At 40.5% G+C, this 16,077-nt stretch overlaps 1 protein-coding gene across 1 annotated transcript in view; it reads right to left on the bottom strand.

The window, feature by feature from the left end:
- The window catches only part of LOC127934419 (serine/threonine-protein kinase pim-1-like), a 46,505-nt gene extending 30,691 nt beyond the window's left edge, over nucleotides 1-15,814 (bottom strand). The window contains exons 1-9 of the mRNA XM_052531794.1: nucleotides 15,484-15,814; nucleotides 15,086-15,174; nucleotides 14,519-14,879; nucleotides 14,149-14,267; nucleotides 13,881-13,934; nucleotides 13,395-13,773; nucleotides 13,032-13,208; nucleotides 12,748-12,836; nucleotides 3,917-4,011 (exon numbers count right to left, since the gene is read on the bottom strand). Coding sequence (XP_052387754.1) covers nucleotides 4,000-4,011; nucleotides 12,748-12,836; nucleotides 13,032-13,208; nucleotides 13,395-13,773; nucleotides 13,881-13,934; nucleotides 14,149-14,267; nucleotides 14,519-14,879; nucleotides 15,086-15,174; nucleotides 15,484-15,814 — 1,611 coding nt within the window. The 3' untranslated portion in view covers nucleotides 3,917-3,999. The remainder of the gene's footprint in view (nucleotides 1-3,916; nucleotides 4,012-12,747; nucleotides 12,837-13,031; nucleotides 13,209-13,394; nucleotides 13,774-13,880; nucleotides 13,935-14,148; nucleotides 14,268-14,518; nucleotides 14,880-15,085; nucleotides 15,175-15,483) is intronic.
- Between the last annotated feature and the right edge of the window lie 263 nt (nucleotides 15,815-16,077).

The raw sequence follows: 16,077 nt of genomic DNA on the forward strand, positions 1-16,077 counted from the left end.
GCAGTTCTGATGTACTCTAAATTCTTGTGATTGGTCCAAACAATAAAGGGAACCCCTGAACCCTATAACCAGTGGCGCCACTCCTCCAACGCTAATTTGACCGCCAACAACTCTCTATTGCCAATGTCATAATTAAGTTTGGCAGGAGATAATCGATGAGAGAAAAATGTGCAAGGGTATACCTTATCGTCTGAAGCAGCACGTTGGGACAACACTGCTCCTACCCCCACCTCTGATGCATCGACCTCCACCACGAACTGCCGTGTGGGATCAGGGGCGACAAGGATGGGAGCCGAAACAAAGCGGTTCTTGAGGTTAGAGAACGCAGCCTCAGCTGCGTCAGACCACCTGAACGGAGTACTGGGGGAGGTCAAGGCTGTCAGAGGTGAGGCTAGTTGGCTGTAATTTACAAATAAAACGCCGATAGAAATTGGCAAACCCCAGAAACTGCTGTAGGGCCTTATGGGAATCTGGAGATGGCCAATCTATCACAGCTCTGACCTTGTCAGGGTCCATACGTATTCCCTCGGATGAGACGATGTACCCTAGGAAGGGAACAGACTGTGCATGGAATACGCATTTCTCCGTCTTGACAAAAAGCCCATTCTCAAGTAACCTCTGGAGCACTCGTCTGACGTGTTGAACGTGTTCCTGGAGAGATGAAGAAAAAATCAGTATGTCATCCAGGTAAACATATATAAACTGATCTACCATATCTCTCAACACGTCATTCACGAGTGCTTGGAAAACCCCGGGCGAGTTGGATAGCCCGAAACGGCATCACCAAGTACTCAAAGTGCCCTCTAGGGGTATTAAAGGCGGTTTTCCATTCATCCCCCTTCCTGATGCGGACCAAATGATAAGCATTACGTAAATCTAATTTTGTGAATTTGCTCCCTGCAACCTCTCGAAAGCTGAAGACATGAGTATTAAAGGATAAGTATTCTTAATAGTAATGTTGTTCAGCTCTCGGTAATCAATGCAAGGTCGCAGAGAACCATCCTTCTTACCCACAAAAAAGAACCGCGCCACCGCTGGAGAAGAGGAAAGACGGATGAACTCAGAGGCTAAGGAATCAGAAATTTATTTCTCCATGGCCTCCCTCTCAGGAATAGAAAGAGAGTATAACTTGCTCTAGGGTGGAGACTTACCTGACACTAAGTCTATGGCACAGTCGTAGGGACGATGCGGAGTGAGAGAAGCAGCACGGGACTTACTGAACACCTCCTTCAGGTCCAGATACTCAACGGGCACGTTTGGCAAAACTATGTTCTCCTTCTGAAAGACAGAAACAGGGACAACAGAACAAGCAGAAACCAGACAAGACTCATGACATCTTTCACTCCACAACGTGACAGTGTTAGAACCCCATTCCACTCGTGGATTATGTTTGGACAACCAGGGGTGACCTAAAACAATGGGAGCAACAGGGGAGTCCATGAGGAAAAAGGATATGGTTTCTTGATGGTTTCCAGATGTGATCAGTGTGATAGGTTCACTATGGTGTGTGACGTGAGGTAGTTCCTGGCCGTTGAGTGCGGTGACATGGATGGGGAGAGACACAGGAAGGACATGAATGTTCAGGTGATGTGCAAGTGAAGAATCCATGAAATTACCTTCGGCTCCGGAGTCCAGAAGGGCGTGACACTCGTGATGTTGATTCTTCCACCGCAGTTTCACCGGAAGGAGGGTCGATGATGTAGGTGAGGACTTCTCAGCGGAGATCCCACCCGATAGTAGCCTCAAATTTACTACCGGGTTGGCTCTTTTAACCGGGCATGAGTTGATGTTATGAGTAGAGCCTCCACAGTACAAGCACAGTCTTTGGGACCTCCGCCGTTCCCTCTCTCTCCGGGACAGCCGAGCTCTACCCACCTGCATGGGCTCGTGATCGTCGACAGAACCGACCGTGTTCTCTCTACTCAAGCGCCCCCTAAAAGGAGAGACGGTAGATCTAGAAGGACTGTGTTGGCGGCCCAGGCGATTAAACCTAGCGTAAACTCGTAACACCAGTTCAATTAGTCCATTGAGAGTAGTGGGCAGCTCGAGGAGGTAGATCTCCTGCTGAACACGGTCGGATAACCCATGCAGGAATATATCCCACTGCGCCGCCTCATTCCACTGGCACGCGGCTGCCAGGGTGCGGAACTCGATGGAGTAGTCGGTGACGGAAGAAGATCCTTGCCGGAGTTCCGAGAGGCAATGGGCGGCCTCCTGCCAGGACGTGGAATGAAGCACAAAACAGGTGTTGATTCTCCCACACTGCCGTCCCCCATAAGGTAGCCTTGCCAGACAGTAGTGTGAGCGTAAACGCTACTTTAGACTCTTCAGTAGTAAAAGTGCGGGGCTGTAGGGCGAAATGCATCGAACACTTGCTTAGAAATGTTCTACAAAACGCTGGCTCACCCGCATAGTCCTCTGGCGCCGGAAGTCGTGGCTCTAGCCGGAAGTGGTCCTGGGGAATCTCCCGGGGGACGGACGGCACAGGCGGTGCGATGGGCGCAGTGGGAGATTTGAGCTAATGGATCCGCTGGGTGAGCTCTGACACCTGTGCCACCAGCACTCGGATAGCGCGTCTGGTGTTAGAGATGCTCTCCTGCTGCTGATCCATGCGTTGACCACTGTGATGCATAAAATATGTGAGGGTGTTGGTGCTTGCTGCTACCGTGGTATGTGACGGTGGGTGAAAGGACAGTATGGAAGCAATTGCAAGTTGACGGATTTAATGAGAAGATATAAAATGAGTACATAAACAAACAATGACGATGAGACAGCGACACTCCGAGGAGATGGTGAAGAGGAGAGGAATCCAGCTGATGGTGGAGAGAAGGTGAGTAATCCGGATGATGACGGCGTGAGGCAGCAGGAGAGGATGGCACAGGAACTGCGGGGAATAGAGCCGAAGGTAAGTGTCCTTGGCTGAGTGAACGTGCGGAGAGTGGATGAGGTTCTAGGGAAAACACAGACATCCAAACGCAACAACACTGAGATCCAGACGAACAGGGTAACCACATCAAACATTAGACAACGATCTTACAAACACAATACATGAGACAAGCCAGTATATAGTGGATGAGTAATGAGTGGAAGCTGTTGCTGATACAATTAACGGAGACGCCCACAACTGATCAGTGCAGACGCGGAACACACAGAATTCATCACAGTGAGTGTAAACACCCCGAGATCACGGTTTACCAACCGTGACAACCAGCCTCCTCCATATCTCTCTCACTCTCTCTTTTCTGGGGGATAGTTTGGAGAGGTTTTCCGTCACATGTGTACGAGGTGCAAGCCCTTTGTCTCGAGGCTGTTTAGCATTTAAGTGAGTGCTCTGCCTTAAGCATTGGATGAAGTGAGTGGAGCGATAAACAGAGAGAGAGAGAGAGAGAGAGAGAGAGAGAGAAAGAGAGACAGTAGAACAAAACTTGTAGATGATGGAGCCTTCCGTGGGATTAGCTGGTACGAGAGGCCTAAAAAACAAACGTGTTTTTTACCGCTTCACAAAAGACTCAAAACAAATCGATGCACTCCACTGTGCTGAGCGAGAGCGCATCTCTGCTGCCTTTACGTGTTAACAGAAACTTTGGGTTTCCCACTTATGAAGTCGTGAGCACTTCATGTGAGCTGCTGCAGTCTTAGGCCCACCACAAATGCTCTCATTGGTTGAGACACGTGATGACACCCATCCCAAGTCAGTACTGATCAACATCCCACTCCTCCTGTGACCCATGCTTTGACTGTATGTGTATTCAGAGCCAGTGAGCAATGGACTTTCATATTAACAAACAACTGTTAATGCGCAATAATTTTTGCTGTTAATCAATTAAAGCATTAACGTGACAATAACACTTTAACTTAATATATATTCTAGTTTAAAACAGCTTTTCTGGGATGTTTTGGACTGCGGGGGACAGACGTGGTAGACTGGGCCTCTGATACTGCTGCAACTATTGCAGGAACCATTGGAGAGCTGAAGATACAACAACTTCTGAGGTGGTCTTATGTGGTGGCCTGAAACAAAACAGAAACAAATACAGTATTATTACATTTGTAAATACACTACGAATGCCATTTTATAAGGTAACACATACAACTTATTAAATCTAACAATAAAAGCAAAGCGAGAAAACTTGATTTGAAAATTGAAAAGAAACATTTTAAACATGTCAAATTATTTTAAGTTGATCTTATGTTTAGTACCGTAAACCACTTGTGGGAAAGGATTTCCTCCAGCTGAATTCGGTTCTTTGGCTTTATTTGCAGGAGAGCGCGGAGCAATCTGCAGCATTCTGTGCAGAAAGATGAGAGGGACATCTGAATATTACCTTAAACTTAACACCTGCTTTAATTTAATGATCATATTAGCTGTACGATCTGAGTTCAGGCATCAGAAATCAAGAAAACTTCATGCATTTTCTAACGCCATCTTTCAGAAAGCCACTTGTCCCTGTTTTGTATGTTTAAAATGATAACTGAACTCTTACCATTTGACAGACCAGTTTTGGACCAGAGATGCAGTTTGAGCATGTGCAGATCTAAGAAACTTGGATAATATCCGGCCACTATTTTAAATAACAGAACCCCCAGTGACCAAACCGTCGCAGGCTTGCCGTGGTACTTTCCCTTTATGTGAAACTCAGGAGGGACGTATGTTGCTGTGCCTGGAAGAAAAAGATTTTGTTAGATGTGCAAGTTCGGTTCACAACAGTGACGAGATCCATGACTGTAACAGTGTCGTAATTCTACTGTATATATATCGGGTGCTTCTTGTTGTTTTGGTGACTCACGCCTGGTCCACTCATAATATAATCGTCACTAGAGTTGTAGCTTTTAGATACAGTACATACCAGAGTATGACATGTAGACAGTTGTCCTCAGAATGTCCCCACACCCAAAGTCAATTAGTTTGACTTCAAGTGTCTGGTTGTTGATGAGAAGGTTGCTCAGTTTGATGTCACGGTGGAACACTTGGCGCTGGCAGCACACGTTCGCAGCTTTAGTCACCTGCATCATGACTCGCCGTGCTAAGCTCTCGTTGAGACGTCCACCCTGACGCCCCACAAAGTCTTCCAAAGTCTCGCAAGGAGAGGGACATTCAAGGATCATGACGAAATGGTCATTGTAGTCCTTCCAGTCCAGCAGCTGGATGATCTCTGGCACTCTGGGGCCTTTATTAGCCAGGATTGTGAGGGCGATCTCCAGTGGAACATGTTGCTGATATCCAGCCTAAAAGAAAGACGTTGGTAAGATAGAAGTTGTTTTCCAAATAAGCACTTAGTCCAGTTTTCCTACTAGTTAGTGGGAGGAGAACAGAGAGAGTGCATCTTACTTACAATGTATAAACTTGGCCTGTAGGTTTCGGTCTTATTAACATATTTGACCGCCACCTGATCAAGAAAAGAAACAACAATTAACTTGTGAAGAGGCCACCATTAAATCTAAACAGACAAGTTTTGTAAAGTTGAATTGAATTTAAGTTCAACCAGGACAAAAAGATACACTGAGAGGCCTTGCAAACAATAGCATGACATCACAGGAGTATAAAGATGAGACGGGGCAAAATCACTTCGCTAGATACGTTTTCATCAAGTTTTCACTTACTTTAAGGTCATCCTCCAAACGTCTCACCTCATACACAGAACCAAATCCACCTTCACCCAGCAGATCACCCAGCTGGTAGTGGCTGGAAATGAAGTTTGTTACAAGATAAAACAACTGCAGTTTTAAACATTTGTTATAGTTATTATTCCATTTGATTTTATATAAAAATCTTAACAGATTTAGTGATATTTTTTCATCAGTAGACACTACATTGAATGTGTTCATGTTATTATTTGTCACCCCTAAACTATGTGCATATAAAATTACAAAAACTATTTTTTTTTTACATTTCCTGGATGAAAGATCTGATCATGGCCTTAATCTATTTTCAAGTTGATTTATATTTGTGGTGATGTGGATTTTATTTATTTAAAATTTGAGATTTATCACATTTTATAAATTCTTCATTGAAGAAACCTTAAAAATTTGACCAATCAGAGACCAAACAAGATGCTTAAAAGCTATTATAATCTATAATTTAAAACTAGAATGATTCAATTGATTGATTAATGAATGTCCCAGTAATGGATGTGTAGGTGTGAATGATGACTGGTCATGCTCATGTCATTTACCATCACTGCATCTGGCTTTCTGTTCTTTCTGGTTCTTCACTTTCTCTCTCTGCTGCTCTTGCTCTTGCTTCAGCTCTTCTTCACCCTGAACTGGGTTCGAGCTGCGCTTCAGATGTTTCTTCACAGCTCCGTAGAAAGAGGCCACCCTCCACCACTTCTTTTTCTTCTTCTCTTTCTCCATCACCTTCCTCTCCTGGTCGTTTCCATCAGCAGCATCAGCAGTGCTCTCATGAGGATGTTGTTCCTCTGTGCTGCTGCTGGGGTTTGGGGTGGTGCTGAGATCACATCCGTGGCTATCTGGGCCTCTATTTGCCAGGATGTTGAGATCCTTCTCCTCTGGAAGACGGTGTGGAGATCCAAGCTAAAAGAGAGACAGTTTTTACAACGGTAAGGTGAAAGTTCTTTTCCAAATGTAGTTTGTAGTTTGACTTAATTTAAATCCAACCAGGACAAAAAGACACACTGAGAGGCCTTCCTAACAATATAATTATATAACCAAATGATGAAGATAAGACAGGAATAAATGTATTTTCTAGCTGGGCAAGTTTTCATTCATCTTTTACTTACTTCAGTGTCATCCTTCAAACGTGTCGCCTCAGCGTCAAATCCACCTTCACACAGCTGATCACTCACGAGGTTGTGTCTGACAGTGTAGTCTGTTAAAAGATGAAACAACTGCAGTTAACCTAAAAGTCAAATATTTGTATTACTCAATTTTAATTCATATATAATCTCATATAATTATTTTTAAACATATCCTGAATCTTGCCCTTGATCAGTCTTCAAGTTTCTTTATTTATTATTGTGCTTATATGATTTTTTTTATTTAAGATTCCCCTGATTTGACTTATCTATATTGAGGAAACATTAAAAAGATAGGAAAAGGGTATTGAAGACTAAATAAGACAACTATTATAATCTATCCTCTAGATTAATTTACTACAAATGGATATCCAGGGATAAATGATGGCATTTGATGTAAAGTAAAGAGCTTCAGTAAACTATGTAACATATTCTTATGAGTTGATCATTGATTTACCATCACTGCATCTGTCTTTACACTGGTTCTGGTTCTTCACTCCCTCACTCTGCTCTTGCTCTTGCTGCAGCTCTACTTCACCCTGAACTGGGTTCGAGCTGCGCTTCAGATGTTTCTTCACAGCTCCAAACAAAGAAGACAACCTCCACCACTTCTTTTTCGTCTTCCCTTTCTCCATCACCTTCCTCTCCTGGTCGTTTCCCTCAGCAGCATCAGCAGTGCTCTCATGAGGATGTTGTTCCTCTGTGCTGCTGCTGGGGTTTGGGGGGGTGCTGAGATCACACACCTGACTCTCCGTCAACGGATGAACTCGACAAGGTCGCTGAAACATTGTTGTCAAAATCGATAACAATCGCTGAAAATAACTGCTCAGTTTCACTCACCACTGCTACTAAACCCACAAAATGATTTCTTGGACTTATAAGTTCTACGAAATCGAATTCTTTCTGTGACGTCACGATAACCCGAGCGGCCCTTTTTTTTATTTATTTATTTATTTATTTTTTCCACGCCGCTCGCGCCGGATTCACGAAGCATTCTTAAGAAAAAAATATTCTTAACTGCCATGTTCTCCTTCTAACGCAAGGGAAAAAAGTATGCAATTTTCTTGCATTGCCACGAATTTTTATTTGTTTTACAAAACAAGTCAGACAGGGAGTTCATTTTTAATTTAAGCCAACAAATAAATGAATAATCTTTGGCGGTATTAAGCACACATGCAACGCGCGCACACTTCATCTAGTGACAGGCTCTTTATTCAAAAACATGCGCGTTTGTTGTGATTTATTAAGAGTTTATCAGCGAGTCTTCAGCAAGAACCAGCACTGATTCAATAATGCATGTCATTTTCTTCTTCGGAATTTTTTTTACAAGAATCACATTTCTTAAGAACTTCTTCTTTTCTTACAGATTTCTTAAGATGCTTTTCGTGAATCAGATCCCTGATTTTAATATTTTAAACTGGGATCATAATGAATCCCAGGAGCCTATCATTCAATGACAAGAGTAAACTATACCTAAAACACCCAGATTAAACAATTGTTAAAAAATTCACAATTAAAGTAGTAAAGAAAAAAATGTTGCCCACCATATGAAACAAAATATATGTATTAAATGTATTTTATTAATTTAAATATTTAAATTTCATATAAATGCAACTCTAATTATCTAGGCCTATCTGTCTACATAGATAGAGTAAGGTGACCAGATTTCTGAAATTAAAACCGGGGGCACTTCAGTGGTCAAAATATCACTGAAATCTCACTTGTCATTATCTACGAATTTAAAAACATGGACAGTATATTTTTGTGTTTTTTATTTGATTGTTGTGGGTTCCATACATTAATTTCATAATTGATAGTGGTGTTTGAGGATCAGACCTACCCCATGTTTTTTTTTTTTTTATAAAATTCACCAAAAATCACACTGAAAAAAAATGTATATCTGTATATATATATATATATATATATATATATATATATATATATATATATATATATATATATATATATATTAGGGGTGTAACGGTACTCAAAAATCACGGTTCGGTACGTACCTCGGTTTTAAAGTCACGGTTCGGTTCATTTTCAGTACAGTAAGGGATAGAATTGCAAACATTAAACTGCAGGTTGTTTATTAATAGAAACTTTTTTTTTAACAATTTTTTTTTTTTTAATACTTTTTAATAAAATATATATAAAATAAAAAAATAAGAAATAAAATACTGCTGCAAAGTTATTCACTAAATAAAATACTCTCAGTCTCAAACCAATATCATATAATAAAATATAATGAAAAATATAAATAAATAACTATGATTACAGTGCAGCATTACCAATCCCATATGGAGTTAGAAATGTGTCTTTATTACATGCGAGAAAATAAAAGATCTGAGAGAAAAAAAAAAGTTTGAGAGAAAAAGTTATCACACTGATAGCAAAAAAACATTTCATGAGAGAAAAAAGAATATTTGAGAGAAAAAGTTTTCATGCCAATAGCAAAAAATAATAATAATTGAGACTAAAAAAAGTTTTGAGAGAAAGTATTTTCTCATAGAACATAAAAAAATATACATTTGAAATTTAAAAAATTATTTCTGAGAAAAAAAATCTCTCTCAAAATACTTTGAAAAAAACTCTCAAATATATATTTTTTGCTATCAGTGTGAAAATATTTTCTCAAAAAAAAAAAGTGTTTATCTCGAAACGCTTTTCTTTGCTCTTGATGCAATTTCTTGCTCTCGTGTCAGGATTTTGCTTTCACTGTGAGAATTGTGTCATGGGCGGGGCCACGTTCCTATTGGCCAGTCGGGTGAGCATCGTCTTGTCTTGGGAGTCGAACTGAATCATTACACCATTGTTCGGTTCGTTCACCTGCATAGGTGCCGCCTCTGCCTTATGGCTGGTTAAGTTGAGCACGGACACTCCAATGTTTGGGCAAGATGATGACACACAGCTGGCTGAGCAAGTTCAGTATCACTGAAGATTAAACATTAAAATATAGCACTCATATTCATGAATGAATGTGTATTATATTATTTGCTTGCTAATTGCTAGTAAAGCTAACCAGCCATCATGCTAGGTAAACTTGCCAACTCACCTGGTTTATACTATGTTTAAATCAAATGCCAAATTAATGTTTTGATTTAGATAGTTTCACGCCTTATTTAGTGAGTAATGATTGATATACCGTTTGAAAGTGTCCCACCTAGTTTTGTTTAAAATAGTCTTTGTATGGTTGTTGCACATGTTTAGCTACACTGCATGTATAGCTCACAAACTCAGCTACACGGGGCTTATTCTAAATATTTTTTACCATCTAGTCGAGGTCTAGAGCTGACAAGGTAAATTGCAGGTCTAGGACTAACTCTTACATTAGCAACCCACAAATATGTTTGTGCCTGTACTGTCATGGTAATTATTTTTTCTTTTAAATCTTTCAAACGGTATGTCAATCATTGTCTAACGTTAGCTAGTTGTAGGGTTGCCACCTTCCATGCATACTAACGTTAGTTGAAAGTTGTGCGGGAGGTTGTAAGAACAAGCAGTTACTCTTCAGGTGCTTTGAGGCTAGCAAGTGCAAAGGTAGAAACTAGCTCACTACTCACCAAATAAGGCGTGAAACTATCTAAATCAAAACATTAATTTGGCATTTGATTTAAACATAGTTTAAACCAGGTGAGTTTGCAAGTTTACCTAGCATGATGGCTGGTTAGCTTTACTAGCGATTAGCAAGCAAATAATATAATACACGTTCATTCATGAATATGAGTGCTATTTTTTAATGTTTAATCTTCAGTGATACTGAACTTGCTCAGCCAGCTGTGTGTCATCATCTTGCCCAAACATTGGAGTGTCCGTGCTCAACTTAACTAGCCATTAGGCAGAGGCGGCATCTATGCAGGTGAACCGAACAATGGTGTAATGATTCAGTTCGACTCCCAAGACAAGACGATGCTCACCCGACTGGCCAATAGGAACGTGGCCCCGCCCATGACACAATTCTCACAGTGAAAGCAAAATCCTGACACGAGAGCAAGAAATTGCATCAAGAGCAAAGAAAAGCGTTTCGAGAGAAACACTTTTTTTTTTAGAGAAAATATTTTCACACTGATAGCAAAACATATATATTTCAGAGTTTTTTTCAAAGTATTTTGAGAGAGATTTTTTTTCTCAGAAATAATTTTAAAAATTTCAAATGTATATTTTTTTATGTTCTATGAGAAAATACTTTCTCTCAAAACTTTTTTTAGTCTCAAATATTATTATTTTTTGCTATTGGCATGAAAACTTTTTCTCTCAAATATTCTTTTTTCTCTCATGAAATGTTTTTTTGCTATCAGTGTGATAACTTTTTCTCTCAAACTTTTTTTTTTCTCTCAGATCTTTTATTTTCTCGCATGTAATAAAGAATCAAAACTCACTCCATAATCCCACCTTGTAGGCCTGCTCATATTAAAAAAAAAATATATATATATAACTTTTCCAAAGTGTAAAGTGCAGCATTAACCGTTTCAGTTTTAAGACCTGCTCAGATTTCGTTATTGCCTTGGACCGATCGGAATTAAGAGCAAAGGTCTGTTTAAATGCCGACGGGAGCTGCATTTGAATCACGGTCGTTTTTTTCCTAGTTGTAGTGATGTTCACACTCGCGTGATGCCTTTTGAAAACCTTAGGCCGGTGACACACTGGCATATTGCACCTGTCAAACATAGTCTATTTTGCTGGTGTCATTTATCAGTAGGCTTTATATTTATGCTCAACATGAAGTATAGATATTGTTGTCGTGAAGACAAGATCCTGGTCTGTCAGAGTCCTCCCTCTATGTCACCTACAGTAGCAGCAGCACGCCAGTGCCGCGTCAGGCCTGATTCTGGTGTGTAAAGACAGAGAAAATGCGAAGCAGCCGTCACGCAACTGACACACAGCAGAAACGCCACACTCACAGCATGCCACGCAGCCATTGTGTTACCGGCCTTAGAATCAGCTGCAGGGCGGGATTTGAGCTGAACGCTGAGACTTCTGCCACTTAATATGTTCATTTGGAAACACGAAAATGTACCCATGTTCCGCATACAAAATATTGTACACATATGTACACACATGCTCCATACCGAAAGCCCTGTACTGAAACGGTCCGGTACCAATACACGTACCGTTACACCCCTAATATATATATATATATATAGAGAGAGAGAGAGAGAGAGAGAGAGAGAGAGAGAGAGAGAGAGAGAGAGAGAGAGAGATCTTTTAATTATTTATTTATCTATAAATAAAGCACAGAACTTCTAACACATGCAGCGTGATTGCGTGAACATTTCTGAGCAGCAAATGAGATCGATCTGTAAAACAATATATTCAAGATTCAAGATTTTATTTTTCACATAAAAGTTATATAACATACAACAAGCAGTGAATTGTAGGTCTGGCATACTCTTTATAGACTGTGCCAAAAATAAGAAAATTAAATATACACAATATATTAAACTTCTACACAGATGATGTGCAGAGATTCTACACAGAAAACTTCTTCACGGATGATTTCAGCAGATTTCTGTGTATTGTGAGAGGGCCGTGTTTTACCCCTTCACAAAAGACTCAAAACAAATCGATGCACTCCACTGTGCTGAGCGAGAGCGCTTCTCTGCTGCCTTTACGTGTTAACAGAAACTTTGGTTTTCCCACTTATGTTTAAAACAGTTTAAAACAGCTTTTCTGGGATGTTTTGGACTGCAGGGGACAGACGTTGTAGACTGGGCCTCTGATACTGCTGCAACTATTGCAGGAACCATTGGAGAGCTGAAGATACAACAACTTCTGAGGTGGTCTTATGTGGTGAGCTGAAACAAAACAGAAACAAATACAGTATTATTACATGTGTAAATACACTACAAATGACATTTTATAAGGTAAAACATACAACTTATTAAATCTAACAATAAAAGCAAAGCGAGAAAACTTGATTTGAAAATTTAAATGTAAAAAAGAAAAATGTTAAATATGTCAAATTATTTTAAGGTGATCTTAGGTTTAGTACCGTAAACCACTTGTGGGAAAGGATTTCCTCCAGCTGAATTCGGTTCTTTGGCTTTATTTGCAGGAGAGCGCGGAGCAATCTGCAGCATTCTGTGCAGAAAGATGAGAGGGACATCTGAATATTACTTTAAACTTAACACATGCTTTAATTTAATGATCATATTAGCTGTACGATCTGAGTTCAGGCATCAGAAATCAAGAAAACTTCATGCAATTTCTAACGCCATCTTTCAGAAAGCCACTTGTCCATGTTTTGTATGTTTAAAATGATAACTGAACTCTTACCGTTTGACAGACCAGTTTTGGACCAGAAATGCAGTTTGAGCATGTGCAGATCTAAGAAACTTGGATAATATCCGGCCACTATTTTAAATAACAGAACCCCCAGTGACCAAACCGTCGCAGGCTTGCCGTGGTACTTTCCCTTTATGTGAAACTCAGGAGGGACGTATGTTGCTGTGCCTGGAAGAAAAAGATTTTGTTAGATGCGCAAGTTCGGTTCACAACAGTGACGAGATCCATGACTGTAACAGTGTCGTAATTCTACTGTATATATATCGGGTGCTTCTTGTTGCTTTGGTGACTCACGCCTGGTCAACTCATAATATAATCGTCACTAGAGTTGTAGCTTTTAGATACAGTACATACCAGAGTATGACATGTAGACAGTTGTCCTCAGAATGTCCCCACACCCAAAGTCAATTAGTTTGACTTCAAGTGTCTGGTTGTTGATGAGAAGGTTGCTCGGTTTGATGTCACGGTGGAACACTTGGCGCTGGCAGCACACGTTCGCAGCTTTAGTCACCTGCATCATGACTCGCCGTGCTAAGCTCTCGTTGAGACGTCCACCCTGACGCCCCACAAAGTCTTCCAAAGTCTCGCAAGGAGAGGGACATTCAAGGATCATGACGAAATGGTCACTGTAGTCCTTCCAGTCCAGCAGCTGGATGATCTCTGGCACTCTGGGGCCTTTATTAGCCAGGATTGTGAGGGCGATCTCCAGTGGAACGAGTTGCTGATATCCAGGCTAAAAGAAAGACGTTGGTAAGATAGAAGTTGTTTTCCAAATAAGCACTTAGTCCAGTTTTCCTACTAGTTAGTGAGAGGAGAACAGAGAGAGTGCATCTTACTTACAATGTATAAACTTGGCCTGTAGGTTTCGGTCTTATTAACATATTTGACCGCCACCTGATCAAGAAAAGAAACAACAATTGACTTGTGAAGAGGCCACCATTAAATATATACAGACAAGTTTTGTAAAGTTGAATTGAATTTAAGTTCAACCAGGACAAAAAGATACACTGAGAGGCCTTGCAAACAATAGCATGACATCACAGGAGTATAAAGATGAGACGGGGCAAAATCACTTCACTAGATACGTTTTCATCAAGTTTTCACTTACTTTAAGGTCATCCTCCAAACGTCTCGCCTCATACACAGAACCAAATCCACCTTCACCCAGCAGATCACCCAGCTGGTAGTGGCTGGAAATGAAGTCTGTTACAAGATAAAACAACTGCACTTTTAAACATTTGTTATAGTTATTATTCCATTTGATTTTATATAAAAATCTTAAATTACAGATGATAACATTTACATCAGTAGAGACTACAATGAATATGTTCATGTTATTATTTGTCATCCCTAAACTATGTGCATATAAAATTACAAAAACTATTTTTTTTTTTTATATTTCCTGGATGAAAGATCTGAATGTCCCAGTAATGGATGTGTAGGTATGAATGATGACTGGTCATGCTCATGTCATTTACCATCACTGCATCTGGCTTTCTGTTCTTTCTGGTTCTTCACTTTCTCTCTCTGCTGCTCTTGCTCTTGCTTCAGCTCTTCTTCACCCTGAACTGGGTTCGAGCTGCGCTTCAGATGTTTCTTCACAGCTCCGTAGAAAGAGGCCACCCTCCACCACTTCTTTTTCTTCTTCTCTTTCTCCATCACCTTCCCCTCCTGGTCGTTTCCCTCAGCAGCATCAGCAGTGCTCTCATGAGGATGTTGTTCCTCTGTGCTGCTGCTGGGGTTTGGGGGGGTGCTGAGATCACATCCGTGGCTATCTGGGCCTCTATTTGCCAGGATGTTGAGATCCTTCTCCTCTGGAAGACGGTGTGGACATCCAAGCTAAAAGAGAGACAGTTTTTACAATGGTAAGGTGAAAGTTCTTTTCCAAATGTAGTTTGTAGTTTGATTTAATTTAAATCCAACCAGGACAAAAAGATACACTGAGAGGCCTTGCTAACAATATAATTATATAACCAAATGATGAAGATAAGACAGGACTAAATGTATTTGCTAGCTAGGCACGTTTTCATTCATCTTTTACTTACTTCAGGGTCATCCTTCAAATGTGTCGCCTCAGCGTCAAATCCACCTTCACACAGCTGATCACTCACGAGGTTGTGTCTGACAGTGTAGTCTGTTAAAAGATGAAACAACTGCAGTTAACCTAAAAGTTCAAATCAAAGTCTTCAAATTTCTTTATTTATTATTGTGCTTATATTAATTTTTTTATTTAAGATTCCCCTGATTTGACTTATCTATATTGAGGAAACATTAAAAAGATAGGAAAAGGGTATTGAAGACTAAATAAGACAACTATTATAATCTATCCTCTAGATTAATTTACTACAAATGGATATCCAGGGATAAATGATGGCATTTGATGTAAAGTCCAGAGCTTCAGTAAACTGTGCAACATATTCTTATGAGTTGATCATTGATTTACCATCACTGCATCTGTCTTTACACTGGTTCTGGTTCTTCACTCCCTCACTCTGCTCTTGCTCTTGCTGCAGCTCTACTTCACCCTGAACTGGGTTCGAGCTGCGCTTCAGATGTTTCTTCACAGCTCCAAACAAAGAAGACAACCTCCACCACTTCTTTTTCTTCTTCCCTTTCTCCATCACTTTCCTCTCCTGGTCGTTTCCCTCAGCAGCATCAGCAGTGCTCTCATGAGGATGTTGTTCCTCTGTGCTGCTGCTGGGGTTTGGGGGGGTGTTGAGATCACACACCTGACTCTCCGTCAACGGATGAACTCGACAAGGTCGCTGAAACATTGTTGTCAGAATCGATAACAATCGCTGAAAATAACTGCTCAGTTTCACTCACCACTGCTACTAAACCCACAAAATGATTTCTTGGACTTATAAGTTCTACGAAATCGAATTCTTTCTGTGACGTCACGATAACCCGCGCGCCCTTTTTTTTTTCACGCCGCTCGCGCCGGATTCACGAAGCATTCTTAAGAAAAAAATATTCTTAACTGCCATGTTCTCCTTCTAACGTAAGGGGAAAAAAGTATGCAATTTTCTTGCATTTC

This window comes from Carassius gibelio, chromosome A18 (genome assembly GCF_023724105.1).
Source record: "Carassius gibelio isolate Cgi1373 ecotype wild population from Czech Republic chromosome A18, carGib1.2-hapl.c, whole genome shotgun sequence".
Taxonomy (NCBI): domain Eukaryota; kingdom Metazoa; phylum Chordata; class Actinopteri; order Cypriniformes; family Cyprinidae; genus Carassius; species Carassius gibelio.